Source organism: Dicentrarchus labrax, unplaced genomic scaffold (assembly GCF_905237075.1).
Source record: "Dicentrarchus labrax unplaced genomic scaffold, dlabrax2021, whole genome shotgun sequence".
NCBI classification, from domain to species: Eukaryota; Metazoa; Chordata; class Actinopteri; family Moronidae; genus Dicentrarchus; species Dicentrarchus labrax.
This window is the reverse complement of record NW_026136717.1, coordinates 775839-802735: the sequence shown is the minus strand read 5'-3', so window position 1 is coordinate 802735 and position 26897 is coordinate 775839. Positions and strand designations below refer to the sequence as shown.

Below are 26897 nucleotides of genomic sequence, written 5' to 3'. Positions count from 1 at the left end.
TACAGATACAATAGATACAATACAATAAATATCCATAAAATATATGTCACTCAGTTTACTGAATGATAGAAAAGGGGTCCCTTAAGATAAAAGGTTAGGAACCACTGAATCAACATGTAAAAACGAAGGAGACGTGTTAGTGAAGATAAAGAACTGTTGCTTTTATTCAGTACAAGAAAAAAACAACTCAATGGATGCACACACAGATCTACTACACATACCAACAAAAATATGCTGTTTCATCTAAGATCCAAGCCAGAGTACACTGCTCTTTTCTGAATGGTCTCCTGCCTTTCTAGTTCAGTCAAATCTGCAACAGCTTGAAGGAATATCAGATCAATAAAGTACTTCCTGTCAGTAATAACCCGGACAGAGATGGAAGCTGTTCAAATGAAGTGTGTGTGTGATAAAAGATGAGTCACACTGTGTACCAGAGCTTCTGCTCATTGAGGTTTGACACAGCTTTTATTCTTACATATAACACACTATGTAACATACAACATGTTCACGTATGAAAACCTTAATACTAGTAACAAGCTAAAAAAGTCACAGTACCATATCAGTAAAACATTTTAAGCAGATTTCTCCTGGAAGAATAACAACAAAACTTTGACAATATGTGGGAAGACAGGCATGAAAATAAAGCACAGTTTTCCTTTTTACTTTATACACCTATCAGCAGAGAGTGTGACTGTGTAACTGGGAGTGCACATAGATATTAACCACACGTGTGTACACAGTGTTACGGAACCATATTGTACTCACCAATGAAAAACATCATTAGAGACCCTTTCTCGTAGTAATGACCTTTGTGTCTTTAACTGGAACATAGCATCTCATAATTACAAGAGAATATTTAATAATTAAGAGAAAATTTATCATAATTGTAAGATCAGTATCTCTCAATTACAAGTAAAAGATTTTATATTTATGAGTTAATTGAAACCTCAATTACAAGAGAAAATTAGATAATTATGTGACTCCTGATCATTTTTATCTTATCTGGAGATCAACGTGTAATTATTTTGTCAACATGTTTTTTTTTCATGATTAATGAAACCTTTATTCTTAAGTTAATAAAATCAAATGTTTTTTTGTGCTAATATTTTCCATATGTCCATCCGATATTGTGATTTAATGCTTGTCATTATTTTGAGAAATCAAACTATTTTCCCTTGATCATAACATAATTATATCATTATATCTTGAAATAAGTTAATCATTATGGTCATATTAATATTTCTGCTATGTTGCTATGTGTAGACCTACTCTTTATCTCTTCAGTCATGAATGCTGATACCTATGCTGCAAGAGAGAGGCCTCAGGAACATGGTTTAATCAATATATTTGGCTACGTTCACACTGCAAGCCTTAGCACTCAATGTTTGTTTGTTTGGCAATTCACTATTTTTTTTTAAATCTTTCCCATATCAGATTCCAGTGTGAACAGGTCATAGTCAGTCTAGAGTGATGATCTGAGTCACAAAGTACAGACTGAACGTGGCCAAAATCACATGAAATGGTCAAATGAATGTTCAATGTGATGAATTGTTTCACTACATTACAGGAGGCTGTTTTTTAATTACAATCTGCTGAATTTTTAAATTCTGTTAAACATGGCCATATAATCATGCTATGATCCCAGTGAAATCAATACACGATAATGCTGAAATATGGTCCAGCCATAAGTGTGGAATTTGTCATCAGTGTTTCAACACTAACTGAACATATGGAGTGTGTGCAGATCTGAGGTTTTCTCATCAACATAAATAGTGAATTCCATCATTCAGTGACAGACATTCCTCCCTGCAGCACCACTAACCTCCACAACAAACCCTGATAAATACAGTATGTACAAATGGCAATTAGAATAATATATACAGAAAGACATTGTTTTAAACCCTGGCATGTAATATAACATCTCATGACAGCATCAAACAAATCCTGTTGTGTTTCTATTACTGCAACTGTTTTGTGCCTTAGTGTTTCTCCTATAGTTCATTTAACAATGGTGGACCAGAACGGCAAACATCTATTAGATTTAGTCCAGTTCTTCACTTTAATACCAGCATATGGAGTTTATATCATCACAACAAAATGATGGCATTGAAGCAAATCAAATCCCTTCCTTCAGATAAACATACTGATAACTTAGCAGTTCCTGGAGCCAAATTTGTCCTGATGGTGGCACTAGAGGTGTGGTCATTTAAATCAGTCTTTCTTAAATGGGGGTACCCCTAGGGGTACTTTGGAGTACTGCAGGGCTTATGTGAGAGGGAGTTTTTTAAATGCTAATCGAAAAATATGAGCCATGCATAATTCCTTAAGTAATTGTACTACAATACGTTCAATAAGACTTTTAAATGTCTGCACTGAGATTTCTGCAGAAGACAGGTCTTGATTTGTCTAAAATCATATCGGGTGGCTCCAAATTTTTTTATCTTGGGCTAAAGCAACACTAGCAATCCTACATTTACGCTTTTGTTTTGTAGATGACCACAAGAGACACATTTTTTGTTTTGTTTTACGATATAGAAAATCTAAATTAAAATTTTAAAAATTTTGCTCATCCCTTCTTGACCATGAAAAAGAAACAGCCTTGTATTTCAATTAAAATTTTTGTATTTTAACATGAAAATCAAATAATTACATAACCAAAAGATGCAAAGAAATACAAATACTCTGGCCAAGAATGGTCCCTTCCATTGAGGTCAATACATACATCTATACTATATATAAAGGGGACCATTGCGTTCAATACTATTGCTGTAATACACTTTCCTGCCACTAATGGCAGCACTAAGCACACTGCTGCTAGCACTCCCTGAGAGAAAGGAAGAAATCCTGCTGCTGCATTTATGATTGGACATGGTTTGTACTTTAACAGAAGAGACTTCTACTGTCTCTATTGGCTCAGAGTCATACATCCCCTGTCACATTTTATTGAGTGACTAAAATGGTGTTGTAGGAGATAGCCATGCAGGACTGTGATACACAGTGTGACATCTTGGATCAGGGCTAAGTATTGGTCTGGCACACTTTTGCATACAAAGATCACTGTAAATAAGGATTATGTAACTGACGCAAACTTAAAATGTCTAGTGCTAGTTTCAGATTAAAGTCAAGTAAATATTAGCCAATGTTTGCCTGGAAGGGGGGGAAATTGGCCCTTTCTTTTTAAACCTTAGGGTTTCTTTATCATCCATTTGACTGTAAAAGCTGATTGGAAATATCCTTTTCACCAGAGGAAACAAAGGAGGTAGCCATTCAGACACAACACAGTACACCCAACACCCCCAGGAGGCTGACTGCTGTAAGGTGACACCAATCTTTGCACAGAATGGAGAATGCACTCTGCTGTTCTCTGAAAGAACTCTTTGCTTGGGACTATGAGTCTCAATCAGTCAAATGTTCAGTGCTGGATCTTTTATAGAGACACAATCAGAGCTCCAACACACTTTGTTTCCAGACCTCCCTTCCATAAATCCACGTTGATCACCCTGTGCATACAGTATACTCCCTTGGCAGTATACCAGCTGACCAAGCTCCTCCAAAACAGGACAATTCATTCTAATATAATTCAGTCCACCTACCAGGCTCCCTTCATGTAAAATATTTAACTCTAAATATCATTCTCAAATGACTCGATTGCATGGCTGTGAAAAAAATTAGTCCATTGCACTACAGGTTGCAGTTCTTCATTGTCATAGGAAAGACTGTGGTGATGGTATGGTGGTAGCAGCAGCAGACTGATGTCTCACTCTGACGTGCACTGACTGTTCTACCCAGTCCCCAGTCTCACAGCAGCTAGCCAGATGCTCGCATTGGTTTTGCACGTATGCTCTGTACCACATGACAGCCAGGCTTATATGATCAAAGTCAGTCACCACAAAACATGAAGAGGTTTTACTTGATTGTAAGTAAATGCTGTAAGCCTGAAGTATTATTCACTTTGCTTTGGGAACCATAGACTCTCTTCAGAGCCTCCCTATACCCCTCAGATGTACTATTCTGTTCTAGAGTTGGGAATATGATCTAGCATAGGTAACAGAATGAAAGTGGATTGTTAATCGCTATTGTGTTCTAAGACTCATACAATGCAACCACTGTGTCCCCAGTTTGAGCACATAATTAGTGACACTGCTGTCTGCCAGTGTCAAAATGTTATCTGCATAAAATCAGTTTATTCCTCACAGCTGTGTAAACATGGAACTCCACCCACTCCTAGCATTGTTGTGTGCTCACAGATCTAAAATGCAGTTGCATCCAGTACAATTTTGAGGCTCACTAATGTGTTTTTGGACAACCGCAAATGCTGTCGAGAAAAACCAGTCAGACAATGTCAGTAAGACACACAGAAATTCTGCCCTCCACAAAAGCAAAGTCAGATTTTACCGGAGTCCCAACTCATTCATGTGAACATGCCAAAAGGTGTGTTGAGTGACCAGGGACAGGTGCCCAGATGTTTTGAACTGCACAAAGCAGTACAACCAAAAAGTGACAGGTGATATGATCAGATTTTTTTTGGGGCCTTTTATTGCCTTTATTGGATAGTGACAGCCAATGATAGACAGGAGATGTGGGCAGAGAGAGAGGGGATGACACGCAGCAAAGGGCCACAGGTCAAATTCGGGCTCGGGCCGCTGCAGCAACTCTGTACATGGGTCGCCAGTGCTACCGACTGAGCTAACCGGGCGCCCATAAGTATTACCTATTTTGTTGGTTGTTTTTAGATGCATTACTTCTATTTGGATTTTAATTTTCAGTTGATCAATTTTATTTTTATTATTTTAAGTGGGTCCTGAGCATGTGCTACTATTAGTGTTAGAAATGTAGTGACAGTGTGTCTTTATGTTGTCTGACCTTTCTGACCTGTCACTATGCATTATCGAAACTGGTTTCAGTCTTGGTGTGACTTAAGTTATCTAATCTGATATAATATCAGTTAAAGGTCCAGTGTGTAACATTTAGAAGGGTCTATTGGCAGAAATGTATAATCACCTAAAAATAACAATAGTTTTTTCGTTACCTTAGAATGAGCCGTTTTTATCTCTGAGTCCGCCATGTTGAACCGCCATGTTTCTACAGTAGCCCAGAACAGACAACCCAAACACTGGCTTAAGATAGAGCCTTTTGCAGCCACCACGCTACATGCTTGAAAGGGGAGGGTGAGGTGAGTTGGTTGCCATCTGAGACTTCAAGATCTGGCCCCATGGGTCACCAAAACCCTACATTTAGTGGCCAGAGTACATTTTTGGTGGCCCAGATGTAAACTTATCTGAAAACAAGTTGAGGCCAGTTGAGGAAACTGGTGGCACACACCACAGTACATTATGTCAACATATTCTGGTCACTTACACTCCTGCCTCAATTCACCCCTACATTTAAGTGTTGATTTTAGGCTTAGTAAACCCATACTTCAGTAGCCCCCAACATATTGGCAATGAGATTGCAAAGGAATTTGAGGAACTGAAACGTTGCACTGGTGAAAGTTTGCAGTATGGATAAAAGTCGGTGGCTACCTACATGTAATATTTGGTGGCAACAGAGCAACTCTTTGTGGCCACGGTCCATTGGGCATGGTTATTATTAAACCCTGAGATGCCGCTAAATCCTACACACTGGTCCTTTAATCTGAAACAGGAAGAGTTTAAAGACCCTGTCTCACAGAGGATCCTAAAATTCCCCAAATACCTGCTGACCCATTGTTCAGGAGGAACTGTTGAGTTGAGAACATTATTGCACATTATAAAAAATCAGGGAGTGCATTTTTAAGATGCAGCTGCTTTGAAATATATTTTGGCCCCCACACTGATATGATTTTCACTTTTAACCCCTGACATCAAGACAAAGAAATGTATCTCTGCATATGTCAGACAGATGGATACATTCCATCTACTATAGAAGATAGTGGAAGGAAGGAATGTGCCCAAATGCTGACATTAACCAGGCTCCTGTGGGCTGGTGAGTATCAAGCAGCTCAAGACAGGAGCACAGCAATCAGATAATTTTCCCTTGTATTATCAAGAGATATTTAGGAAGCTGTTCAGGTTAGTGGTTCGAGGCGAGGCTCAATACTGATTCTGTATCCAAGAGCGAAATAGAAGGTTTATCCTAATTATTTTACTGTTTTTTACTGATATACAGACGATATCAGTAAAGGAACATTAGTGCTGTATACATACTCTAACACCAGTTTTTGTCTCTCATGTATTACCATTGCTTCAAAGTCACAGATCTAAGCATGTGTTTTCATGAAAAATATTTAACAATCATTGAAAAACACAGAAGGTGGTTTAACAGCATTTAGAATCATCATAAAGTCTCTTCTAGCCATGAATGAAAAAAAATCCATTCACTGAACAATAAGAATAATTTTTAAACCCATTTTTCAAGTGGATCCCAGTGGAAAGAAATGACATATCTCCTATTTCATTTTGTACATTACTGTACATTTACTGTATGTTGTACTAAAACAGAAAACACTAATTGAAAGGAACAGCAGAGTATGACTGAAAATAAATGTTTTTTTGTATATACAACATTTCCAGCTACCATCTTTGTTTTGATGGAAAAATAGAGTTAAAATATTGTACAATATTGTAAATGTATTTGTCAAAGATCACAAGGCCTTTATCTTTTTGAAAAAAAAGATAGCTCAGTCACTGTATCAATTCACAAAAACACTGTACTGGTTTTTATATTTAAACCTCCAACCGCTAGATAGCAGTGTTGTAAACTGAGGGCTTTGATTTTGGATGTTACATGGACTGTGATAAATACAAATGCCGATCTCAATAACGCCTTGCTTACCAGATTCTTGCCAATACACAGCCCTAATGGTAACACATGAGAGGGAAAAACTGCGGCTGTATGTACCTTTACATTGAGAACTTTCAAGCATGTGCACCAAGATCAATGGGGAAAATTGGAACACTTAAAAGTATTAATATGAACAGGAAATAAAACAGTCTTCCCCGTCTCTGCTATAACATATCATGTCCCATTTGTGATAAACAGCAGCAGAAAGCCTTGCAAATACTTTAAGAGTGCTTCTCCTTATAAAAAACAAAGTGGTCCTTTCACTCTCCGTTGAGACAAAACATACAATTCTCCTTCAGCTTGTTACTGTAGCCATAAAAGTCCACAAGAGTTACACTAACTAAAAGCAAATTACAGCTTTTAAGAAAACAAGCAAATGACCAAAAAGTGGAAGTGCAAAGGAGGACCTTTTGTTTTCTCATGTGTAAACCACAGTCGGCTCAGTTTTGAGTGTCATTAGTCCATCTGACCCTAAGACCAAAGGTACTGTATTTAGGAGTGACACTTACCGCAGACTATCTCAACTTGCTTTTTCTTGCCCTCGCATCAAAGTCTGGTTGCTCCTGATTAAACGGCTTCCATCCCAGTCTCTCTCCCCCTCCTCCACTGTCCTCCCCCCCAGCCTCCCCCCCCACCAGCCTATCTCCTGTCCTGGACAAGTCTTGTCTTAAAAAAGAGCCACCAGCTGCTACCATCAGGCCCTGGCTCTGTTGCCCTGGCTGGGCTTGGACGGCCGGAGCCCGTGGGAACTGTTTAGCATCCAGCACATCTTTGTACTGAATCTCAGGCCTGATCATCCTCAGACAGGCTGTCCTGGTGGCATTGTCCAACCCTGGCTGGAGCTCATAGCCAAGAATCTTGATTAATCCACTCTGGAACGGGCGGATGTTTTTGTCTCGGATCCGGTGTGCCTCCACAGGCTTCCCACCATCCCTAAGACAAACCCGGGCCAGATCTTCCCGCCGTATCCTGAGAAGAGCTACCTCCTGCTCCATCTGGGCATGACCAAACCTGTCAATTTCCTCCCAGAAGGTCTGGTTGAAGGCTTTGTATAAGTACCAGTCTAAGGCATTCCACTGACGCAGCTTCTCCCGCTGCTCCTCTGTTAGTGCTAGATTGGGCAGTGTCTTTGCTTGAGAACGTCCCCCTCTACCACCAACACCTGCTGCTGCTGCAGCTTTGCCCACCCAGCTACCACTTATCCCACCAATGCCACTGGGCTTCTGCTGCCGAGCGTTGAGGCTGAATGAGACGACAGCATCCAGCGGCCAGCAGAGGGCGTGTCTCAGCAGGATCATAGACTGGTCAAAGTACTCAGACACTAAAATCAGCTTGAAGGCCTGGCGGATCATGGCCTGGCCATGTTGGGCCAGTGCCACTGAGAAATTAGCATTGTGGTCCATGCCAAAGTCAAACCAAAGCAGATTGCGAGCATAGTGGTTGTTGCGGAGACGTGGGTCGTAGTATTTCTTAGGGTCATCAGCAAAGTCACCCAAGCCTTTGGTTTTCCTAAAGGCAGGTGCTACCTCTTTGTAATAAGCAAAGGAGGACTCAGCCAGAGCGACCGGATCCCTGATGATAGAGAAGTAGAATGTGTCGGCAGGCATCACCTTCTCCACCTATTAAACAGAGGAGGAAAACAAATAAATGTGCCCTTAATGTGATGAATATCATCATATTGATGGTACATATATATGATTCCAATGAATATATATTACACACATACTTAATAGCTATGTAAAGAGGGATTCTTATACATTGTATAGCTATACAAAATGTGATTATTTTGGTTTCTCCTGGCATTTTTAGATGCAAAGCCTGCAAAACTGTAGGTGAAACTTCACTCACTCACAGGTTCACGTGCAGTCACAAGATTCTAATGACATACAACATTAAGAATGAGACAGGAAGATGGAAAGATGAAAGTACTGCGCTACTTTTTGATTACTCATTGTATCATCCCAGTCAGCGTGTGTGAAATCTGGAATTGCCAGTTCATTCTTAAATTAGTGGCCTTTGACCTTTTCATTGTCCAACCAAATGTGAAATATGATAATCAATTCTTGAGTTAGTAGACAAAAAACACTGACATATAAAAGATGGACCCAATGTACAAAAATGAATCAAGGTCCTGCCCATATGCCCCGGCTAACTCAATCATGGCTCAACTGTCATGACGTGAAACCCCCTTTTTATAGCTTTACATAACTAACTAAAACCAAACTTAACAAAAAAAACCTTGAACATACAGCAGCGTGATAAGAACTAACTAAAATGTCCCATCTGCTAACATGAAAGCAGCAACCTTTATGAGCTATTCTGCAAACAGCCACCAGGGAGCTTAGAGATGTTTTGGCTCCATCTTTATATATGTCGACGACAAAAACGTGTTTTATAAAGTCACCTCTGACCACTAAAATCGAATCAGTTCAAACACTCACCAAGCAAATACACTTATATCCCATTATCATCATTTATCTATGTCATTTTATTTTCTCCTCTCCTCTTCTCAATATCTCACCTCCAGCTTATTAAATCTCATGTGATTGCCCATGATGTGGAACTCCACAGCCCTGGGACCTCTGTAACCTTTGACCCTGTGAGCATTGAAGGGCAGCGGGTAGCCCAGCTGGTAGCCCAGTGGCAGTGCGAAGCAGAGGTTGCGCTCTTCTCCAAAGCGGTACAGCATATTGAGCACGGTGCTGCTAGCCGTCTTGTGGGTCTTGAGGAACATGATGTGAGTATGAGGCTGACAGGAGCCCAGAGATGGTCCCTGAGCATCAGGGGACGAGAAGATGGAGCGAGCAGCTGGCTGGACACTGCTGGAAGACATAAAGGGAAGGGAGTCTTTTTACTTTAGATCATATTTCAAGCTTGTTTTTAGAGAAGAAAATCTCTACAATACTATCTGCTCAGCAGCAAACAAGAGACAGACACAGTCAGAGACTAGCTAGAAATTTTTTCTCACGATTGGGTGACACCATTTAGGGCTTCATTAGATGGACACAAACACAACTCCAAACAATTTAATGTGTACATTGACAACTTTTTATGTTCAACATAAATGTATAAGGTTATAATATGTCAATATTGTTTGCTTTGTAGCACCCAAGTGGCCTAGACAATCACTGCATGGCGTTTAACTTAGAGTTAAACAGAATTTTTGCAAAAATGCTCACAAAGTGCTCTGATGCTAGAAGTATAGTTTACGGCTTTAACCAAAACAACAAAAACTGTGGTTTTTTTTCTTCCTACAATGTCATGTTTGAATGTGTATGTGCAGAGTTTGACACTAAAAAGATGTTTTCACGTTCATCTGCTCATTGAAAATCTGATTTCAAGGGGCAAGGCCGAGAGAAAGATAGTAGATATTTCCCAGGTCGTCAAATATTGACATTTGACATATTTCCTCACAACATTGATCAGACATGAGTTTTCCTGACATTTATTAGGGATGTGATATATATATATATATAACATTCCTAATAAATGTTCCATTCCTAATAAATATATATATTTCTGTATTTTATACAGTTTTGTACTATGTTTTATTTAAAAATAACATGAATTTAAAAATACGTAATAGGTTTATCTTTTCTTCTCCCTGGAGCTTGTTCAATAGGTCATCATTGTTATAACGAGGCCTACCGTGTACATTTTTAAAGTTTTTCTACACGCCTTAAAATCAAGAAGGCCCCTAGTTCCCAGGTTGGGAACCACTGGTATAGTATATTTATAGTTCTAGCAAACAGTTCCCTTCTTCCACATCCATTTGACACAGAGCAACATGGGCCTTTTTACAGGACCCATACCCACCATCCATATTTCTATAGCAGCTAATACACTCCACTGCTGCACTGTTCAGGCTGACACTTGGGATGTCACTGTAGGTACTATGTGTAACAGCTGAAAACACCTGCTGTCATCACTGATTGCTGTGTGGCCAGAAGTGCTACATCCCTGAAGGTTTTATACTGCACAGTGAACATTTGCTCTATGTGATTCAATGATGATTTATCCTTTGTGGGCTCAGTCACACTCTTGTTTTTATAACAGCATTTTTAAAATTCCTTATGTGTCCATAAAAACACATAACTATAGAAACATAAGCTGAAGGGCATCCCGTGATGACAGACTTCTTGTCAATTCGACAATGTCAATGTCTCTTCCTGACCACAGCCTGTTGCTAGGGTGGCCATTTCCTTCACATCAAAAAGGAGGACACTTTGCATACACGGGGACACGCAAGCAGATATTTGTTTGGTATGATCCGGTTTTAAATTTTAATGTTTTTCCACCAGATTACATAAAGGTGCATACACATACCACATAGCTAATAATAAATATACAAGATACAGCTCATGACAACGTGCCCTTCCAATTCAGATTACACAGGTCTAATAAACATCATACAGAAACTGTTCTTAATGTTTTTATCTGGATAGATAAAGGGTAAAAAAAATGCAGCACCTTCTGTTTCAGATGTATAGGCTTTGCCTAGGCTTTGCCTATACATCTGAGTATGAGCATTTTCAGAATTTCAGTCCAACAACCGACATTAGCTCACGTTAGTTCTCTGTTGCTGAGAGCTTGATTGACAGCCTGGGTGATGAGTGGCAATCAACACATGGCTCATTTGAATATTAAAATGAGCCATGTGTTGATAGGTCACAACAGGAAAATGTAACCAATGAAATTAATTAGTCTGACACACATTTTTAGCCAATAAGTATTAAACTAACGAGGTAATGTGTCAAAAGGTGGACCTTTTTTGTTATTTTCTCAAAAGGAGGACAAATTAGTGTCCAGCTTAAGGCTGCGCCTGCAGCCGGACAGGGCATTTAAAAGCCGGACGAATAGCCACCCTACCTGTTGCTAGTTCCGCCTGCGTTGTTTGCTTACTGATTAATTGTAGCCTGTACAATTGCTTTCAGCTACTGAGTCCTGCTCTTAAGTCCACATCTGTGTGAGCAGAACCGCTACAGGGGGTTCACAATTGTTCAGCAAAGCAAATTTGTATGTCAGAGTTAAGCAAACCTGAACTAGACATAATAGATGTGTACTTTGTCCCCACCAGCAAATTCAACACAACACTGAAGCTACAGCTAAGCTAAAACTACAATACAAATAAAATAAAATTAATAAATGAAATCAGATACCTCTTGTTGAAGATGACCCCCAGCAGCTGGCCAGCAAATGCAATGGCCACAAAGAGCAGCAGTGCTTTCCACATCCAAACTGGACCCAACCGACCACACACCAGCCATCGCAACATCCTGGGAGGAGGGGGGGTCGGAGTGGGAGAAGCGAAGGATGGATGGAGAGAAGCAAAACAAAATAAAAATGGGGTAGAGAAATTTAGATAAGGAGTGGGGGCAGAAGGAGATGTAGGAGAGGGCAGTAGGGAAAAAAAAAAGGTGGATGTCATATAAAAACAGAGAGGGCAGGGCAAAGAGAGGGGGGTAGAAGGGCAAAAAGAAAAAATAGAGAGAGGAAGAGATTTGGATGAGTCATAAAACAAACATGACTAAGGCATCATCATCGTCACAGGGAGGACAGCAGCCTGAAAACACCCAGAGAGAGCAGAGCCGACTGCAATCCTTTCATATTCTGTACCAATACTGTTTGTTCAGAATTCCAAAAAAATCTACAAAATATATTTTCCCATATATTTTCTTTATCATATTATAGATTCTGAGGTACAGTATAACCTGTGCAAAATGATTCATATTTAATTTTGTGGATGAAACCCACGACCAAATAGCACGTTAATTTTTCACGGCACCAATTTGAATCTTCACACATTTATATTGCGATTTAACTGTCTCGTGATATATCTTTACATTCTTATTTTTAACAGATGAATATTTTGTGTGCTCCTCCTGCATTAGCCTTTGGTTAAAAAGCATCAGCAATTCCAGTTTACTAATTGTAAATGCTGAATGTTCTAATGCATATCAAAGTAAGTTACTTCTCTCAGGCTGCCAGTTTTGATAGTAATATGGATATTTGTTGTCAGTGATTATTTACAGTGCAGATGAAAGACATTTTGAGTAAGTGCTCCTCTTGTGTTATGAGAACAAAGTCCTCCATGTGGCCAGGGTTAAAAGCAGCAAACCAATCACATAAGAAACAGGATTCTACAAGTTGTAGAATACACACAGTACATCTGTAGTTTGTGCCAGTACTCTTTCTGTAAAGGTAATTTGCTTTGACCCACTGTAAATGCTGAATATGCAAAATGCATTTTATCCGCACTGAAAATGTTTTGAGAATTTGAACAGTTGGAGTGTGCCCAGCATTCCCTGTGGATGGGGTGGATATAGTCCTTGGAAATGACTTGGCGGGAAATAGAGTTTAGTGTCGGATGGAGAAGTAACAGCTTCTGAACCTAAGGGGGGGTTGTTCCTGGCTGGCGCAGTTACTCAAGCAAAGTGGCAACATTCTCATCAGGGGTACGCAGGAGGATCCACAGATGGAGAAGCGTTTGCATTGGTTATTTGTGGGCAGCAATCCTTGTTTGTTTTGCAGGCATTACTTTTCTTTTCACAAGACTAATTATGTCTGTAAAAAAGATCACTTCACACCGACACATGAAGCCAGCAACTGCTACGATAGGAGGGACTGCATTGTTATAGAGTTATAGCAGACGTCAAAGAGGTTAAAGTCACTTTTGATAGAGCAAAGATTGGTTTCAGTTGTTTTGAAGGAACCGACAATGTCAAATATAAAAAAGAATCCAAACACAAGTGCAAACGAAAAGAAATTGTTGTATATTGGTTCTGGGACCCCAATGGTAGTGCACACCAACCATATCTTATCAGTCTCCCTCTCTCCTTCCAGCCAGCAGGTAATTGGTTTGATGCTGTCTTTCGTTTTATACATGCATTGCCTTTTACTGACAATACTGATGTACATACATATTTTATACTTTGTTTGGTGTGAATATTGGTTGATAAATTTAATTTGCTTTAAACACTTAAATTGTCTCTGTGGTCTCCTTTCTACAAAATATTTGAGAAATATTTGTGGCTGTGTCAATTGAGCTGGTATGAGGTGGGATATTTTCAATGTTTGATTATGAAGTTATCAAAAAGGATTCAGATTAGATTACATTTTGTGCAATCAAATGGGTTACGCTATTATTTACAAAAAGTGCCATATAATTTGAATTCAGCAACTGATTACATTTCAAAGTAATCCCCCCTAACCACATCAATCTCATAGCAACTACCAAGATAATTCTGTAATAACTTTTTCTTCTATGTGACCTTTCTTTATTTGGTAGATCCAGGAGGTGTCAATACTGAAACTAAAACATGATAGTATGCTTTGCATGGATGTGATGAAACATGGTCTCTGTGTTTAAGCTATGTTGAGGGCCTTTCATTTCCTGTAAATGAATGAGCTGTGACTGCGGTACAAATAAACTGGCCAATTGAAACTAACATTGTTCCTCTTATGATGTCTGGTTCCACTGTATTACTCTGGGTGTAGAGTTGTAATGATTACAGTACATATGAACATTTTGTTAGATGCAAGAAATATGCTTACCCCCATTTGGAAGGGTAATGACAGAACATTCTATTTTCTCTGACTTGAGGTATAGTTAAATTATTTTGGTTCACCTTGGGCTCAAATGGAAGTTTATGAGCGTGGGAAGTTTTCTATATACAAGTGAAGCTGTGATTTTCATCATTAAATGCCAGAAAAAAATAATTTGTCTTTTTTGGTGATATTTTTAAACTGAATGGCACCAGAATCTTATTTAGCTACTTTTCCCTTTGTTTCAGGATACTTCTTGCCAATTTTCGGGGGTGGGGGTGCTCGTTGTCAACTTGTGATGGCCCAAGGTAAAGGCTAACATGAAATAATGGTGACAAAAGGCAGCAGAAAACATCTTCAGGACTGGACCTGGCTGCTGTAACTGAGCACTTCAACGATGTTAGAAACAACAATGACTAGTTCTGTCAACATCCACTTTTGTGTTTAAAGTAAATATTTGCTACTGATTTTTCTACAGCAGTAGATAAACCCATATCTGTAAGATCATAACCCAGAGAAAGGGTAAGCGTTTGCTTGAGGAAATTCAAATTATTGCTGATGTAACAGTGAACAACTGTATTTCTGTTCTCACTCTCAGTGGTCCACAACAGGATGTGTGAGTGGGAGACAGACAACCGTGGCCACATTTGTACATTTACATACCACAATGTAAATTTACAGTCTGAGTAAATGCAGTCAGTATTAGTCTTCTGCTCTGTCATCCCCCTGCTTCAGTAAACAATAAGAACATTAAACAGTCATACACACATGGATGCAGCTCAATGGACCGACCTCATCTCATTCAGCCAACTTTTTATTCCTCAATAGACAACCACAAACAACATATTTGACTTTTCATATGAATCCATAGTATACGTTACTATAGTACTAAAATTATTTTGTTGATTTTAGGAAGTTTGGAAACTTTATACCCAGTAATGGTAAGAAGTAAGAAGGCCTCAGTTTCTCTCTGCTAAACAACTAAATTAACGCCTAAACCAGGTTATCTATTTTATTTCTTTGTGTTTTCTAGGCTCAGATATCTAATTCAGGGACCTTTCCAAAACAAAAATTAAAGTTGAAATGGACAATGTATCAAGTAAAATGACCTGTTGGTTCCTTGCTGTTTACAGCTTATCAAATGTGATTTCAGTTTCACGCTGCATGTGAACAATGTTTGGTTTTATGTTGGTCAGGCAGAATAAGCAACCTAAGAACATCTTTGGAGTCTATTTTGTAAAAATAATTTGTAATTTTTTATTTAATACTAAATTATTTGACGTACAATATGTAACTTCAGCCGCTAGGGAGTCTCTCATATCAAAACAATAACAAAAGATGTCACAAAGTAGGATCATGGGAGTTCTTCACCACCTCGCAGATAGTTGACAGGGGACTAAATTGGGATTGGGATTAAATGACAGATTTGTTTGAACCCCACATATAGAACATAGCTCTAGGATTTAAATGGATGGTAAATGGACCTGTACTTGTATAGCGCCTTTCTAGTCTTCCGACCACTCAAAGCGCTTTTACACTACGTGCCACATTCACCCTTTTACACACATTCACTCAGTGATGGCAAACAGAAACTAACTCATTCATACACATTCACACACACCGATGCACAGCATCGGGACAATTCAGGGTTCAGTATCTTGCTCAAGGATACTTGTGACATGTGGCAGGAGGAGCCAGGGATCGAACCAACAACCTTACGATTAGGGGGACGACCCGCTCTGCCTCTGCACCACAGCCGCCCGCTGTTTATACACATTTGAATGGAGAAATGTTACATATTGAAGCTTGAACTGAATCTTTATTTGTAGTCTCACACTGCAGTTCTATTTCGTGTTTTTTTCATATTGTTTAAAGAACACAATGATTGATGGACAAAACATGTACAAACATGCAAAAAAAAAAAACATTCGCTAGTTGTTAGATTAATCCTTAAGGAAAATTGTTGTTTATTGCTTTCCTAAGTAGATTGACTATATAAAACTTTTCCTATTGTGAAGTCCACATGAAATGGAAATCAGGGTGTTATATGTTTCCAAAGATTTATGTATTTCTTGTAAAAATAGGCAGCTAGGGAGGGACTTCTCACACAATTAAGACGGCTAACACTAGCTGCATGAGCTAACTAGCTTAACAGCATCTAACAATGGTTTCCATCTGGAAACTCCGTAAATCACCTTGGTATCGCTGTTGTTGTGTTCACTGGTAGACTGCTGAGCATGCTAACGGTTGCTACAGCAGCAGTTAGCCAAGTTGAGACAGAGCAGCCGGAGGACGTCAGAGGGAAAACCAGAAAATATTTTTTCCTTAAATATGACTCAGTGTAACCCAAATCACTGATAAAGTTGTGTTTTAGTGATAAAGCTGCTTTTTTGATTGAGTCATTAAGTTTGCTAATTAATGAATATGCGCTCTGTGACACTAATAGTTTAAAAAGGACTGTCGGATGAATGTCATGATATTATTGGTTGAAAGTGGTTGGTTCAAGCATACGTAAGCATACTTCACATTTTGTTTTACAGAAAAAAAAAAAACATTGGCATACATTGTTAAACAGGGGTACAATGTGATCTTTATGGGTTAAAAGGGGACTTTAAAGGGTTTTAACAATGTGTAGTAACTGTGTTGTAAAGGTTGCTGTTAGTGAGAAAAATAGGAACAAACTTTTTTCCTCAGTGCCCATGGGAGGCACAGGGTTCTGTGTTATATGGTGGGGTGGAGACATCTCAAAGAGTAGAAGCAAACAGAACAGAAGCAAACAGTAGGAACACACCGGCTCCTTCTGAGTGCAGTGTTTTCACTGTGATCTGATAAATATCATTGACCAATATCAGAGTGTGTTGATAACATATAAACAACAGCAGTAAAACCAGTTTCAGAAGTACACAGATAGAATGAACATACACTAGGAACGGTAATACAGCAGTGGCCACCACCCATAGTCTCATAACCATAACACAAAGAAGCCTTCAGTTTGTAACACAGCTTTCACTTCCAGACACATGCACACACACACACACACACACACACACACACACACACGCACTCATATGCCATAAAAGACATGAATGGAACATGTTAAAGGCCTTTGCGCGTGAAGGAGCACCTCCAGCCCACCCACACCTTCTCCTCTTTCTATTTAAGATCACAGCCCAGCGCCACCTTTTATTCCGCAATCACCGCATCACAGTCGCCGTAAACCGCACTGATCCGGACCTCCGTCTCTTTCTCCAACCTCACATTCTGCTAGCTAACGTTACCTGGCTCTCCGTTTGAAAAGCATAGCTGTGTCCCCGGGCCGGTATTGGTGACGGTGTTATTGTGCAGCTGCCGAGAGCTCGGAGCATCTCGAAGGCTTCAGCTGCAGCTGATCCGCCGCACAGCAGAGATCAGGCCATGGACCCGGCGCAGACCTGCTGGATCCGTCTTCAGGATTCTGACAGTTCCTTTGGTCCGGACCGAGTCTGTAACGAGAGTCTGTCGCTGTGCACCGACGGCTTTAATGCTTGTTGTGCAGACAGCCAGGACACAGACAGAGAGAGAGAGAGAGAGAGAGAGAGAGCGAGAGAGAGAGTAGAACTTCCGGGCACTTACAAAATAAAAGCGTTTTTGCGGACAGGAGCAGAGGCAGGAACCAGGATTTTACAAAAGTCAATAAAAGGTCTCTTTTTCAGTTACCAAGTGACTAACCTAGCCACTAACCAAAAAACACAACTCAAAATTGCATTTTTATTAACTAATTTTGAGTATGTTCAGTAAATTTGATCTCCTAGGTAGGTCTTAGGGTAGCCTATAGCCTGTATGGATGTAACTGGTGGACATTGTTGGGCAGTAACTTAATAATAACTTAGTAGTAACTTAATATTGTTACGGTAATAATATTACTTTTTTTGTCACCCCTACTGATTTGAAATCCAACGATCCAATCACATCCTTGGATTAATTTTTGTAATCATGGAGGAAACTAGTTTGGAAGATGGAAATGCTTAAATTCAGCAGCTGGACCATATCATTCCATTGATTTTAAAAAACAAAACTGGATTTTAATTTGTTGTAAGTCTGAAGTTTGGGGAGAAAGCCACAATTACCATTTTTTTGGTTGAGTAGCAGAAAAGTAATATAAATAGCTGTGTCACTAAATAGTTTTGACAGGGAGTCATAAGTAAAGTAATATTACTTTTGAAAAGAGTAATGACTAACTAGCCAAACACTGCTGGTGTTGCAATGTCATGTAAGGAAAAAATGACATTGCAGTTCCATGAAAGTTTTCAAATGACAAAGTTTTTATTTTGAAGGCAGGTTAGATGTGTTTCTGTGGGTTTGAAAAAGTAGGTTTGCTGAATCTGACCTCACCCTGTGATGGTCAGAGAAAGCAGCCTTACTCCACCATATACATACATATACAGGCGTGGAGAGGATAACGGATTACATGTAACGGATAAGGATACAAAAAAAGGCAACTGTAAGCTCTTGCCATGCTCACACATTACTACACTTTTAGGGTGAAACCATGGCTAATCTTACAGTTGTCATACATTATCATTGCCCCTTAAGCAGAAAAGGGAACAACATCACAGTACAGTGGAAGTTCTGCCTTCCAGCTGTGAAAATGCCTGAATTTGCTACATGAGTTTTTATTTCAAAATACACTGAACAAAGAACACATTTGTCATGCTAAAAATCTTGGTTTCTATTTTATATTCTAAGGTCACATTGTTCTGTTGTATTAAAGAATACACGTCTTATTAATATGTCTTTTATCTCTTTATTTGCATATTTTGTACTGAGGTAATCCAAAAGTGACAAAAATCAAATCAAGAAATCAAGTCACGTTACTTTAATATTGTGATACTTGGATTATGTTACTGACTACATTTTTTAGTGGTAATCAGTTATTGTATGGGATTACATTTTTAAAGTAAATATACACAGTGGAAAAAGATTTTTTCTCAGTGCTGTTACACTGGCATTTGGAGTACCTCACAAGCAGTGCTGTACGCAGGGTTTTAGAAACACAGAGGTCCAAAAATGTAACTTGCTAGGGCAGTGTGGGGGCAATTACTGTCTCTCTGAGCCGTTATATTAGCTATAACACAGCTACTGGCTCAGCTACAACACAGGTAACACACAGAACTTTTACAAAGGTCTGTGAATGTTCTTCTAGTGACTGTCAAAATTCCAGCAGACTCTCTGAGAGTGCCGCTAACTTCTAGTTAAGTTTAGTTTGGCCGTCCTCATGGATGCATTTTTTTAATTTGTTGAGTGGGAAGGAGCTAGCAGAATTGAAAGGTGTAGTTCAGTATCTTGCTCAAGGATACTTCGACATGCAGTGGGAGGAGCCAGGGATTGAACTACAAACCTTTAGATTAGTGGTACACCCACTTTACCTCCTGAGCCACAGCAAGCCAGCCACATGTGGGTTGAATGTTCATAAAGCTGAAAGGACTTCAGCTGTAATAAACATTTTTTAACACAAGTTCATGTCTGATTTGGGTTCTTGAGAGTTTTTTGCAGAGCTGAATAATGAATAATCAACTCTGCAGGACCTTGCTGCTGTTCAGTAATCTCCCACTGCTGCAGCTGTTACAACATGTCTGCGTTATCCACTAAAGCATGACTGCTCATAGACCAGGAGTCTGCAAGAGCTATTCCTTTAACACCTTGCCTTCTATGTTGAATTCCTGTACACCAGATGGCTCCCACCCTTTGTACAGTGAATTTCCACTTCTTTCATCTGTACAGGGGGATTATATAGAGGTTTAATACAGTTTATTTATTTGTAAAATTATTTAGAATTAACTTAACTAACTAAAAAGAAAATATTTTTTATCTTGTGACGAGGTGAAAATAAAACTTGATAGGCTGAATTCTCTCCATTATATGACAGCTGTGTGCATCTGAAACCGTTAGAGATGCATATGAATTTATAGTAAATGATCTTGTGCCCACAAGATAAGTAACTTGTGCGCACAAGATAAAAAATATTCTCTTTTAGGGACTTTTGGGCTCAGTACACACAGTCAAATTATTTTCTTTTTGTCAGATATCTTGTATAAGTATTGAAGTTTCCACAACAGAAATGTTGGATAAATATTTTTTATCAGTGTAAAGCATTGGTAAACTGTACAGTTATCACTGAAAACAGCAATAATTACTGATGGTGACTTTTATTACAGTTCTTTAATTCAAATTCAGACTAAAATAAGAAATATCTAATAATAACAGCATTCTTCTTTAAATTTAGGCTCTGTGGATACAGTAAGTAATTGCTGCCCTGTTAACACTATATATCTACACAGTGCTTGATTCTGCCTGCAAATGTGGTTCATTTAATAACCTGTGGGGTCCTTGAGTAGATCCTTCAGCAGCAGACTGTTACACCGTCGGTGTAAGAAGGAGGGGTTCCGCAGGTCTTTCATTGCTGCCATTGTCAGACTCTACAACACCTGCACCACCTGATCATGTTGTAGTTTCTGTTTCCAATTACCACCACTACTCACCATAGCTTTTATGTCGGTCTTTTATCTGTATTTATTTTTTTCACTCCAGTTACTTACTTGCTGCTGTGACAAGTGAAATTCCCTGTTGTGGGATGAATAAAGTATACTCTTAACTTATTTCTAGATTATAATCAACCAATGAATGTCCATAGAACAGTGTATTTTTCTTTTTACCAAAATATTTAAAATAAACCAAAAAAATCTCATTATATTCTTATATTGTTCTAAAATCTAAAGACTTTATTACCAAATATTATTATTATTATCTAATTTACAAGTTCACTCTCATTACATCATTAACTTTGCCTCATAATATTCCAGATATACTCTGGAAAGGACAGGAAACTTTCCAACACTGTTTCTTGAACTACCTGTGCAGTCCTACCATTAAATTGGTATTTTAACAGCCTTTTAAAATGCAGCCATTATTTAATTTGAAATGAGAAAAGAACTGTCATTTATTAGTACTTATTATTTGTAATTACTTAAGTTCAGCGTGAAAACTGACCATACATATTCTTGAATGATTGAATTTTACTTTTATTTATTTGATCTGACAGTCAGTTTTTGACTACATGACATTATGCGCAGTTTCGACTCATCCGTAGCAAGAAACAATGGTGGGCACACACAATCTTGTATTCCATATAAACAGTACCAACCAGTTTAATTGCCATTTCTAAGTGTTATGATTAATGTTAATTAAAACAACATTTAAAAAAGAAATTATTTTAAGTCTCTAGAACAAAAAAATGTGGAACAGTGAAAAGGTCTGGATATTCTGCATAGGTTTTTATCCTTCACCTTCACACTAATTTACCCACTAACTCCACCTCCAGGATTTGAAGGATCAGATATCCTGAGAGCAATGAGGAAGATGAGCAGTCAAGCTTCAGCTTCATTTAAAGCTGACATTTGTTTTAGTCACCATAAGGCATCAAGGGACATGAAAATAATCTGTGTGGGTTTTAGCTCTTCAGAGACCCTGCTGATGGAAATCTCTCACTGGAAAGATTGAGTGAGACTAACCAACGAAAACAACCAATCAGAGCTAGTAGTTGATTGTTGAGCCTCATTCCCAGGGTGTCAAATACAGATGCTGAGACAATGAAATGAGACTCACCAATAAACTATATTTAAGACTCCAACTCAAAGTGTCTTTATATCTTTCTTGGCTCTGATTGTTGTTTGATTGTTTTGCAAATGCCATAAGGAGCGCATTTTTGAGAGTATTATTTTTTTTATGATTTCTTTACATAATCCTCTGTATTATGTTTTTTTTCCCATACATACTTAATAAACTTCTTTTTTTGACAAATTCAGTGTTTTCTTCTCAACTACTGTTCTAATAATATACTAATACTATATGTTCTGTGTCTTTTGTGTCTTTGTTGATGTCTTGAGCACACTGAAGCAAATCCCTAGCAACTTGCACCGAGTTGTATGGCAATAAAGTATTGAATCTTGAATCTTGATAAGTACACCCTAATGGGGGACCCAACCCCCACGTTTGGAATCACTGATATACAAGCCAACAACATTATGATGCTGTGATTTGTGATTGTATTTCATTTCAATTCTACCTGTCATAATCCTTCAGGATATGAGTGTTTTCCTCCACAGTGATTTAGGAACATGCTGTAATCAGTCATGCTTTGCATTGTGTAATATGTGGATTGTTATTTGCATTCATGCAAACATATTTAGTTTGTTTAAGTCTTTAGGGCTGATCTGAATGAAGTGACCAGACTAACAAAAAGAGTGATCTTCCAGTAATAATATATAAATATGACATTCCATTACTGCCAATATATCCTCCTAAATGTTACACACTGGACCTTTAAGACACATAAACCTGATCAGTACTGATGCAGAGTTAGTGTGCAGCTCTGGTTCTAAATTTAGAAGTAAAGCCTGTAATCGGTTAACTAGTTCCTTTGTTAAGGAGCGCAGAACCAGCTGCTCCAGACAAGCCTCCTCCTCTTTCCCCTCTCCTCCACAGTATCCATATGGCACAGTACACAAAGGGGGTGCATGGTGTCTTGCTGCTGATGGCATATGAACCAGAAAGTCCAGTTTGAATAGGTGTAAAAAGACTGTAGCTGTTTAAAATGAGAGGATTTCACAACCCTGGAATGTTTTCATTTTCTCCTCCCTACTGATCTTTGCAAGTGTGTAAGTGAGTCAGAGTATAGGGAGGTAGTTAGCCATAAAGTGTGTAGATCAGTGGTTCCCCACAGGGCCTTCTTGAGTTTAAGGGGTATAAGAAGTTTTTAAATATATAGACAGTTAGCCTATTTCGTTCATTTATGTGAAGAAAACTAAATGAAAATGTTATTTTCAAAGTTCTAATTGTTATTTAAGACTGAAGTTTCTATCTTGAATAATAATTTAAACTTTAAAAATAACAAGACCTGAACACAAGCTATATCCACAGAGTTATTACTCCCTGCTAAACAGCCTCATCCTGCATTAGAACAATGGCCAATTATCATGGAGAGAACACTGAATTTGTCAAAAAAAAGAAGCCCTAAAGAAATCCTAAAAATAGCAGACAAACATTCACACAGTAATGGCAAAGCCTATTGAATAGAAACTCATTAATTTTACATTAAAACATTTTCTGATAAGTTCGGTTACTTAGTTATTTGTGCTAATGCAACATTCTTACCGAAAAGAATAAGAAAGCTACATTCCGACCGACAATACAGGATCTATCAATTTCAGTTTTTCTATTTGTATTTCATTTGTGTAGCACCAAATCATAGATATCTCAGAACACTTTTCATATATAGCAGGTCTACACCATCCTTTAAATTATCAATTATTATCAATATTCCTGCAATTCCTGCTTATTAGTCTTACTTGTTATGGTCTCAGCATGGCCCTGGCACCAACCTGCGTGCCATCTCCTGAATACAGTTCACAACAAGTACATACTTGTTGTTCTCGACACTGTCTTGGGCGTGAACAAATCTTTAGCTGCACACAAGGCCACTGTTAGAGAGGAAAGCAGAAAAAGCATCACATGACCTTTCTATATAAAAAAAACTTTTTTCAAATTACATGTGTATCATGTGTATGAATCATTTGCTCTATGATTGTTGTTTTGGAAGGTGGCAGAAGAGGAAGTCATTGGGTCAGGCCTACCACAGACCAGCCAGTCTGAAACCATGTTTACAATTTGCTAGATGCACACGCTGGGTCTTATTTGATGTGCATACACAAGCCTGCTGAGCCCATGCCATGGAGTAGTTTTTGGACCTACCATGTAGTCCATGTAGAATTATGGAGGGAGACAGCTACAGAGGTATATCAGTCCCTCCAGGAAGTTGCAATGTTGTGATCACAACAATTAACGCAAATTCAAACAATTCCCATGAGTCCTGCGCAACCTTGCAATTTTGTCCAGACACCTGATCAACTTGACCACATTAATGAAAACAAAGGGGCAAACACAATCAGTTACTTCAACAACACTTGCTTCTTGTCTGTGAAAAACATATTAATCTATTCCTATTGTACCCTCATCCAGCAGGGGGCGGAGCCAAACGTTGTAAACATTTAGGGCTAGCCCAGACCTAGGGGGGTCTAAATCTGTACATCATTTGAGAAAAACATGATAGTTGCCCAGGGCGGGAAAAAATCACTTTGTAGCTTACATACTATTTGGGATTTAATTGTTCTCCAACTATCTTCATCATTGTGAATGTTAAGGATGAAAGATTTTCACTACTGCCACCTAAAAAGAGGCAAAAAAGTGGTTTGATATTATTTTTTAGTTACATGACATAGGTAACCTATGAATTTGGTGTAAACAGCATTGCTAATCTTTAAACTTATTTTTGTACTACTTATCCGAAATGCTTTAATATGAAAACAGTTGTTTTCTGGTATATAATGCATGAAAAAATGGTAATGTCTTGGCATCAGTGCAAAGTTTTGTGATTTGATTTTATATATATTTGAATTATAATACTGTGGCAAGCAGCACAGAGTTAGAGAGAAGAAGCATCTCTCAGCAATGTCAAGAAAGAAAAGAATATTTAATATTTGAAAATATTTAGCTGAAATATTCTTTAATAAACTTGTTTGAAAAAAAGCAGTACCTTTGCAGAGTCATATGGGTGCAAAATCTCTCTTTTTTCAGCTCAAATACTCATTCCCACGAATTAAACCCAACTCAAAAATGAATTGTTTAAGTAATTGATGATTTAATTCCAGTTTGTTCCACTGACTCATTTCTTTAAGTTCTTTAAGTTGACTTGATATCATACAAAAATGTAGCCCCCAAATTAATTGGCTACCATTTTCATAATCGATTAGTTATAAAAAAAAAATAATTATTCTCAACTGTTTTGACAAGTAATGTATTAATTTGCTTTAGTGGAAGAGTATTTTAAGTGGTAACATTTCTATAACAAAGATTCATTAAAGGCAAGTCTTACTTTAATTAGATAAGTAACACATTTTTTGTTTGGAGAAATGCTGCATATGAGCGTAATATACTTACTAGTTTTAAGGTCAATTAACTGAATGAAAATTGGTACAATTTATCTAATTTACCTTAACAATAAATACTTCAGTTATTTCAAATCAAATATTTGTTCATGCTTAAATTGTTGGAGGTAATAAATTTAAATGGTTTAAGGTTTGCTCAAACAATTTGAGTTGAACTAACTCATCTGTTATCTGTTATCTGTCTGCTCATCTAATCTGTGACCTTTTCTTGCAAATCACTTATCGGTCAGGGTCTACAATGAATGTTTAGCTGATAAATCTGCTATCCTACATGTGAAGCCATGCCATAATACTGCAATAGATGGTGATATTTCCCCAGTGAGAGAACTTTTCCTTCGGTCCATAAAGAGTGAGGGCTGGAGCCCAGTCTGCCCCTGTAACCAGGTAACTTGGCTTAACCTGGCCCAGTTGGGCCGGGTTAATGCTGCAGGATCAGTCAAACAAGATTACCCCAAAGTAGAATGCCAGGACAGTAAACCGACAAGTGTTCTGTGCAGCCTATGTGTATATAGAAGCTATAATACTGTCTTTATAGCAAGAAACAAGCAGGGCTGTTTAAATAAGAAAATGAACTGATCAGATTCACAATTGAGTTAATGTGGTGGTAAAGAGTAAACCGCCAGTATGTCGGTGTCAAAGGCAGCAACACATTAAACTGTAAACCTCTGAAGCGACTTCCGGGCACAGTTTTCAAAACAAGACAACTTAATTCATATTCGGTATGTTACTGCATATTATTTTATTAATGATCTATTCTTTATGATAATATTATTACAGTATTTCACAATACGGTTCAATTGTTGCCACCACTTAAAGAAATCTTGTTAGATTATGCTCAGTGGGCTATTTGGTATGCTTTTTTTTGTATGTTGAATGTCGGATTAAGATTTATTTTGTAAAGCTACAACCCCACCGTATGTTATTCGGGCTGAAATAAGGGGCAAACCCGTCAAGCGGAAAACAATGATTTTTTTTTTCTATCCTACTTTAAGATCATGGTTTATCTTTTATGTTGAAGGAGAATTGTTGGAACGTGTGCTGCCGACGCACCGACCCTGTTCCCAGCATACTATTGAATGTTCAAATATTAAGAAGACTCACCCTCTGTTAAATACCGTCGACGTGGACTGTGTAAAACGGACAGCAGTGCAGTTATAAACTCTATCTTTTCTTTCTGTTCAACTCCGGTCGCTCTCCGGTTGCAGCCTGGCTTGTGGTTCAACTCCTGGACACAAATAGAAACATCACACCTTGTCCCATTGGTCACAAAAAAGCAACTATTCCCAGTTCCGTCTCTCAGTTTAGTTCACAGCACGGTGCGGTCATCTGAAACCACAACGGTGGTTTCATCAAGTCCTTCTGTCCTCCTCCTCGTCCCCCCCTTCTTTTTCTCAGGATGGCAGTGCCTCCGGTTTAGCAGTTTACCCGACCTCTCTCTCACTTCTGCTGTATGCTGTGAAACACTTCTGCCTCTGTGACATTAATGGAAAT

The 26897-nt window shown here is 38.4% G+C and overlaps 1 protein-coding gene across 1 annotated transcript; it reads right to left on the bottom strand.

The window, feature by feature from the left end:
* Positions 1 to 136: 136 nt before the first annotated feature.
* Positions 137 to 26883, bottom strand: gal3st4 (galactose-3-O-sulfotransferase 4). The gene is given in 6 exon segments (XM_051375222.1): positions 137 to 7439; positions 7441 to 8441; positions 9344 to 9644; positions 11982 to 12098; positions 17646 to 23882; positions 26508 to 26883. Coding segments are annotated over 5 exon segments (1539 nt in total). The 5' UTR covers positions 17669 to 23882; positions 26508 to 26883; the 3' UTR covers positions 137 to 7342.
* Positions 26884 to 26897: the final 14 nt, after the last annotated feature.